Source organism: Myotis davidii, unplaced genomic scaffold, assembly GCF_000327345.1.
Source record: "Myotis davidii unplaced genomic scaffold, ASM32734v1 scaffold970, whole genome shotgun sequence".
In the NCBI taxonomy this organism is placed as follows: Eukaryota; Metazoa; Chordata; class Mammalia; order Chiroptera; family Vespertilionidae; genus Myotis; species Myotis davidii.
In genome coordinates, this window is record NW_006282204.1 from 213598 (window position 1) to 221088 (window position 7491).

The 7491-nt window shown below is 41.1% G+C and overlaps 1 protein-coding gene across 5 annotated transcripts; it reads right to left on the reverse strand.

Moving 5' to 3' along the window:
• Positions 1–517: 517 nt before the first annotated feature.
• On the reverse strand, positions 518–7156 carry ERI2 (ERI1 exoribonuclease family member 2). Of its 5 annotated transcripts, none has more exons than XM_006752773.2 (6): positions 6645–7156; positions 5996–6152; positions 5036–5136; positions 4702–4783; positions 4061–4149; positions 518–847 (listed from the first exon to the last, which is right to left on the reverse strand). In XM_006752773.2, the coding sequence occupies exons 1-6, from the start codon at positions 6666–6668 to the stop codon at positions 686–688; spliced, it is 615 nt and encodes a 204-aa protein (XP_006752836.1). In that variant the 5' UTR covers positions 6669–7156; the 3' UTR covers positions 518–685. The 5 variants fall into 5 exon arrangements, with proteins under 5 accessions (XP_006752836.1, XP_015427025.1, XP_015427053.1 ...); XM_015571539.1 differs by lacking the exon at positions 518–847 and adding an exon at positions 2398–3859 and having other exon boundaries at positions 6645–7147; XM_015571567.1 differs by lacking the exons at positions 518–847; positions 6645–7156 and adding exons at positions 2398–3859; positions 6276–6310 and having other exon boundaries at positions 5996–6156.
• Between the last annotated feature and the right edge of the window lie 335 nt (positions 7157–7491).

A 7491-nucleotide genomic window follows, 5' to 3' on the forward strand; every position in this document is an offset into this window, starting at 1 on the left:
AGCCTTCAAACTGCTGGCGGCCCCTAGCCCAGGGAGGCCTCCTAGCCAAGGACGCCAGAGTCTGTTCTAGACCTAGGGCTGAACTCTCCCCGCAAGCTGCCAGTGTCTAACTGCCAGTCTCCGGGAGGTGAGAGTGCATCCACCATCCACTGTCCACCAAAAAGTATGACCATTGAACCGTTCAGTCTCAGTGCAGGCACAGGCCTATGGCTGGCGGGTGGAGGCCAGACCAAAACAAAACAGCAGGAACACCCTGCCCACCTCGGCAGGTGCAGCTGCAGTCCCCGCGGGCCTGGGCAGTGTAGAAAGCACTACCTTCTCCCAGGTCCTGTGCTGGCATTGCCGCCTCGCTCACCCTCCAGCCCCCCCTGAGTCCTGACAGCGAAGTGTGTGGGGCATCCTGCAGGAGTTGTGCCATTCTGGGTGCTTTTGCCCAAAGACACCCTTTGTGATGAATTCAGAGCCACATCTCACTTCCCAGGAGACTGGAAGAACCATGTAAAAGGAATTCAACAAAAACTATCCACATCTCTATTTATTCTTTTGAATCCATAAAACGACCTTTAAAAAAAGCATTTGGGCCACCTAAGAGGGAATGCACTTTCTGGCCAGAGCATGCAGGATTCTTTTGCCCAACAGGTTAAAGTAAGCAGAGAGCTGGCACAGTGGAAATGGCCCTGGTGCCCTATGAGACTGCAGGAACAGGGTTGCAGAAATTCCACAAGCCTCTTGCCACCTTCTCCTTTGCAAACCACACCATCCAGATCCACCAGGACTGGAGGCAACTGGGAGTTGCAGCCGTGGTTTGGGACGCGGTAAGCAAATCCTGGGGGGCCTCTGAAAACATCTGCAATTGATTATAAGACTGGTCTTTATTTAAAAAGAAATAAAAGAACAGCTTTGTTGAGATATGACTCATATACTGAGTTGGTTTTTTAAAGTAAATTCAGAGTGGTACAACCATCACCATGCTCAATTTTTAAATATTTTCATGACCCTAACCCCTCCAAAGAAACCTTATACCCACTAGAATCACTTTCCTGATCGTCTTCCCCAAAATAGACTGCATCTTAAGGGTGGGTAAAGGAAAGTTGAGGGAAGTTAAAATACTGCACAAAGGATCTGTAAAATGACAAAGCCCAAAGTGAAGATCATGTGTTTGTTTTTTTATTTCAGAGAGAAAGGGAGAGGGAGAGATAGAAACATCAATGATAGGAATAACTGATCAGCTGCCTCCTGCAGGCCCCCTACTAGGGATCAAGCCCGCACCCAAGCATGTGCCCCTGACTAAAATCAAACAAAGGACCCTTCTGTCCACAGGCCAATGCTCTCTCCATTAAGCCAAACCAGCCAGGGCCCATGTATGTTCTTTAAGTTCTGCATGTTTGTAATGGTCTTCAAATCTATACTAATAAAAGGGTAATATGCTAATTAGAGTGGACATCTTCCAGACGTCCTTCCAGACAAAGCCACAGCAGCTGCAAGGGCCGAGGCTCAGGCCGGCAGTGGCAGCAGCAGTGGGGTGATGGGGGTGATGCCTTCCCCTGATCCGCCAGGTCACCTCCCGCAGAGTGAGGCCAGACTGGAGTCCGAGGCAGAGGCAGTTAGGGGTAATCAGGCCAGCAGGGGGGCAAGATAGGGGCGATCAGGCTGGCAGGGGCGACCAGGCCGGCAGGCAGAGGGTTTAGGGGTGATCAGGCAGGCAGACAGAAGTATTAAGGGCAATAAGGCAGGCGAGCGGTTAGGAGCCAGCGGTCCCAGATTACGAGAGGGATCTGGTCTAAACTGGCAGTCGGACATCCCCCGAGGGGGTCCCAGATTGGAGGGTGCAGCCCAGGCTAAGAGACCCCCCACACACACACATGCACGGATTTCATTCACCGGGCCTCTAGTAGATAATAAAAGGCTAATAAGCAAATTGTCCCCTCAGGAGTTTGACCAGGAGTTCGATCACTCACTATGATGTGCACTGACCAGCAGGGGGTGGCGCAGAACATGGCAGGTGATCAGTGTCAGCGGAGGGGCACTGAGGAAGCGAGGGAAGGAGGAGGCAGGGAGGCTGGGAACCTGATAGGCCCTGATCGCCAGCCAGGTCTAGGGACCCTACCTGTGCACAAATTTCATGTACCAGGCTTCTAGTATTTAATAAATTCAGTTTATAAAATATTTCACTTGTGGTTCTTCAAAGTATGATAAATTTGGCAAATGCCAATATATGAAATATAAATAAAATAGTGTTAGGCATTTTAAGATTACTCATGTTTGGGAGTTCAAGGAACAATCAGGATTCATACATGAACAAAAGACAAAAGTTAGATGGCTGGTGACTGAAATTAGAAACCTGTGAAATTTGTTTCTCTATTTTCAGTGTGTGTGTGTGTGTGTGTGTGTGTGTTTGTGTGTGTGTGTAATAGTCCAAGTGCAGTCTACAGAGCTCAGATAATGCTGTTCTCGTAACTTGCAGCCCTATATGCCTTTCTCTTTACATCAAATGCCATACTAAAGTAAAAACATAGTTTAGATATAAAGTTCATCAATTCCTCATTGAAGGTCTGAGCCTCAAAGCATTTTTAGTAGAAACATTTACCTTTTGGTCACAAGCATGGCTTATTTCTGGAGAACGAGAGGTGAGCGCCCCTGAGGAATGAGACCAAATTGTGCTGTTGGCCCTCTCCTTCTGAAGTGTTTGTTCCCATTTGAAATAACCACAACAGTTTCTGTTTTCTTGGTACTTCCCAATAGGGCAACAGTAGAAGACTCTCCCATGGTTTGGTCCATTATTAGAAACAACAAGTCTCTTAGACCTCCGGCCACACCTGCATAATGGAGGTGTCACCTTCCCACTCTTCCAAGGCTCTCGTAGGTTAACTGTAGGAGTGAAGACAGAGGAGAGGAGCTTCCGAGACCTCACTGGGGAGCCATCACATGATGTCGGCTTTTCTTCATGAATAGTGAAGGGCTGCTTTTTTGCTAGGGGGACAGCTGGGGGACTGGGTGTGTTCCTTTTAGTACCACCTAAAAGATGACATTTCCCCAGAACTGAAGGGTAAGACACACTGGCCTTAACACTGTTCAAACTGCTTGATTTGCACTCAGGTAATTTAAAGTTAGAAACATCTGACCTTGGATCTTTGGCTTCTTTTACATTATAAATAGTAGTATGTGGACTCTTATACACAACCAACTTAGAGGTCTCAGATTGTTGAGGAGTTTCTTCTGTGCTTTCAAAGTTCTCATAACTTAACAATTCAGATTCTTTTAGAACCATTAACCTTTCTCCAGACTTCAATGAAGTAGCTAAGTCTGAGTCACTAATGAGCGGCATATCATCTATATTTTGCTCAGGATGAGATGCTGGCAGTAAAGCTACATCCTCCCAATCAGTCAACATAGGCAAACAGTCGAGAGCAGAACTCATCTCCACATCAGAAACATGATTAACAGATGAAATGGTAGTTGAAACAAGCACCAAATCAGAATCCGCTGTGGAAGCCTTAGATTTGGCACGAAATGCTTGATGTTCGTCTTTGATTGGCTTCTGCATAGGTGCACGGACACTGGGGCACTGCAGCTGCCCCAGAGAAGTAGAAGACTGAGTAGTCAAGAGAGAGAAACAGTTTTTGACATTGCGAAGACCTACTTTTAAATTGCTCTTTGGTTGTAACTCATCTTGGTTTACTTTTATAGAATTCATACCATCAGACTTCATTTGCACTTTTTCATGATAATGTATTGTATTTTTAGGTTCCCTATCACATATGGTGGGACCCTGACTGCTTCTGTTGCAGACTGATGTTTCTTCAACTTGATTTGTATTCAAATTTCTGCCCAAAATGTTGGGATTCTTCTTAGTGTGAACCTATAATTCCACAAGTAAATCCAATAGCTTCAGTAATTGTGCATTCAGAATTTCTTTAGTACACATTATATGATATGACAAAAAGAGAAAAACACCATCGATTGACATAAATGATTACACTCATGACATCTACATTTCAATGAACCTACAATTACTTCTGAAATTTCAGATGACAGAATAAAGGAGTAAGACACCACTGACCTTGTTCCAGGACCTTGTGATTTTCATTAAGCAACCATCCCTGATCATTTTCCAAGCAAGAAGTGCAGTATTCCGAGAATCATCCAATCCTGAGGAAATAAATATCAAGCACTATCTTTAGTAGTACCACAAAAAGAAATACAGCAACAACAAAAAGCCCACCACTGAAATGGAAATTGGAACTGTTAGTTTTATGACCACTTACTAGTTTTAACCATGATAAGTTGGTCTGTGGATAGCTGCGGCAGCCTTACCAATGAAGGACAAGGTCTCTCACATTTACAGAGGAAGAGGTGAAAATCTGTTAGGTCACAAAAATGTGACCAAGATTCTGAGGTGCCATGTTTTGTGAGTTTCGCTTAGTTTTTCACTAGTCCACTGTATTATTTGGGCATTTGTTTAATTCCATTTGATTGGCTAATTTTTTCATTCTTTTTTAGCAACTGGACAGCCATTAGATGGCAATCTTTATCTTACACGCAAATGTCATTTGAGTCTTAGAAATAATTTAAATTGTATAAATTAGAAGGAGCTTTTTCTAGGCTGAAGTATATTCCTTATTAATGACATCACAAAAAAATGAGATTCACATAAAACACTTTATAAAAAATAAAATTACTTACATAATAAATTATACTAACCAGAATGTTCCCGTCCCAAGAATTCGATTCCCACCTCCTGCAGGGCGCCACTCAGTCCTTTTGGTTTTCTCCTATAGAAAATCTAATAAATGAAGACATGTTTAAGAAAATGATTACTATTTGGAAGACTATGTATGAACCATTCATAATTTTTAGTTCTAGATTTGAATTGCTTATTTTTGTTACGTTGTCTTTACATGCTGTAAGGATTGTATTTATGTGAATGTTTCAAAAGAAAATATTTTATTTGTAGAAATCCATACTTATGTGTGGAATAAAGTTTAATCATTTTTCAATAGAAGGCAAGTGAACATGCCCCACCTTTGACCCTTACCTTGTAAGTTACTCTGAGATCAATCCAAGCATTTAAGAACACAGGTTTAAACAGCTGCTTTCTTTTACACTCATACTCCAGGCAAACACCCAAGTCCCAGTCTGCATTAAGTATATTAAAACAGAACAAAGCAATGATGCCAGCCGTTTTTATGCTATCATCATTTATAAATAAAGTGCTGAAAAATGATATAAAATAGTAAGATTTAGAATTATTCAATATGTAATACTATATATATACACATTATAATAATGCAGTTAATATATAATAATAAGATTTAATTACCTTGTTAATATCTAACAATTATTCACTTTACATAACTTATTGTTAAGAAATTAGGTTGGTAACTAAGCTTCAAAATGATTATTAAAGATCCAGTAAGACATACTGAATATTTCAGAAAGAATAAGATGTGAAGTAATAAGGCCTATATGGAGAAGGTTATCTGCTTTTAACATTCTAAGAGAGTATTCATGTAATTGAGAAATTAAACATAGCAACAGAAACCAAGTATACTTACTAATAATGCTAAGCAGCAATAACACAGCATTGCTCTCATTACTATTAATGGCAATGCTTTATCACAGGCATACAAAAGATCTACTTTAAATGGCCTGTTTCTTCCTTGATGGCTACCTTAGTAAGTGTGAAATAAAAGCAAAGCGTATGAGTTGAACATGGACTTTTTATTCAAGATTGTATAAAATAGCATGATAAGAGTTTTCACTAAAATAATCTTTACCTGGATTCAGAAGAACAAAGTGGAGCAATCAAGAAAGATTCTTAAAGTTAAGCCTTAAAGTTTGCAGGCATCCCAGAATGGTAATTTTAAAAATATGAATAAATTTACTTTTCTGTTGGGCACTTGGATTTCTTTTCCTAGCCCAGAAGGTTAACAAGTGTAATTCTTACTAGAGATAATTACATATTACATAAGAGTGATGCTACAAACTTCTTTACCTGACCAAGTAACAAATGCACACAACTTGACTTCTGAAGTAGGTAGATCTGAAACCCCAGTAGCAAAGATAATTTTCTTCTGTTGTTGAACCTTCTGAATCCATTTACAGAACTGAGATAAGCAAATCTTCAGAGGGACCCCTTCGTCAACTTGGGCCTGAACAGAGTCACAAAGTCTGAATTCAACAATCGAATTTCATAATTATTGGCCACACAGCTGGTAATTAGGCCCCGTAGGTACATAACGAAGAAGAGGTTCTACTGACAAAGAATTTACCTATGAAAAGATGTTGTAACACATGAGAAAGAGATAATTCAATGATTAGAACTCTGTAAAGTAAGAAAAATTAGGTTGCCAATCTAAAATCGCACAGAAAAATAATCCAGACCAACAGAAATTTGATGTATTTAATTTCCATAAAATAGATTTGATATTCATTTTTACCACACTATTCTTTCTAATTTTTAAAGATTCTAATGGACTTCTGGAGGGGACATTATTTCTTCTAACACTGAATAAACCTAGCTCCAAATGGTACATGGCTTTTATTTTTTGAAATTGACTTCTGAATTTTAATATTTGCATCATACCTGCTTGTTTATTGTTTGGGGGCTAGGGCAGTGAGAAGAGAAGGAAGAAAGGGCATACCTGCTTTATGCCTGTCAACTCCATGCAAAATTCGGAGAGAATTGGATGTTCTTGAGGCTGGACATAAGCATGGAACTCAGATTCAATCTCTCCAGTTGATGTGTTCAGCAATACTGCTGGAAACTCAACTACGTGAAAGAATCATCAATTGACACTTAATCAGTGTTTCAGTAAAAACATATTAAAGTGACCAAAGCGGTGTGATGCAACGGTTATAATTAAAGTTAGCCAAAGAATGTCGAAATATTTAAGTTGAATATACCTACTTAAAATTCAAATATATTTTCACCATTAAAATCCACAGGAAGCAAAAATGGACTTACTCCTTTCTGCAAAGGTATTTTTCAGTTTCTATGCAATTTAGATTTTGAATGCAATCCTAAAACACTTATTTAATTTTTAAAAATGTATTGGTTAACAGAAGTATACAGGTTTCAGATATACAATCCTATCGGACACTGTCCGTGTTGCATGTTCACCACCCCAACCCAGGCCTGTCCTTCGCCACTCACCCCCAGGCCCCCGTTACCCTTCCCCACTAAACACGTTTCCTGTGAGGCCACGGTCAGGCATCCGGGTTTTGCTCCCTCTTTTTGGTGAGTCGGGTTTTACAGTAAACGACTAATTCCCGGGCCATCTCGTTTTCTAAGTGCTGACTGCTGCCATCTGTGCGCTGCACAATGACACTGAAGGCCGCTGGGCCTGCGGCAGGTCACTCACTGATTTCCTGGGTCCGGTGGCGTTTCCCCTCTTCCCAACACGTCGACTCAAAGTCAATAACAATCAGGTAGTCGAACAACTGCTCTGCAAGACACGAGGGCGTCCCGCGGTCACGCGCCGCCGGCGA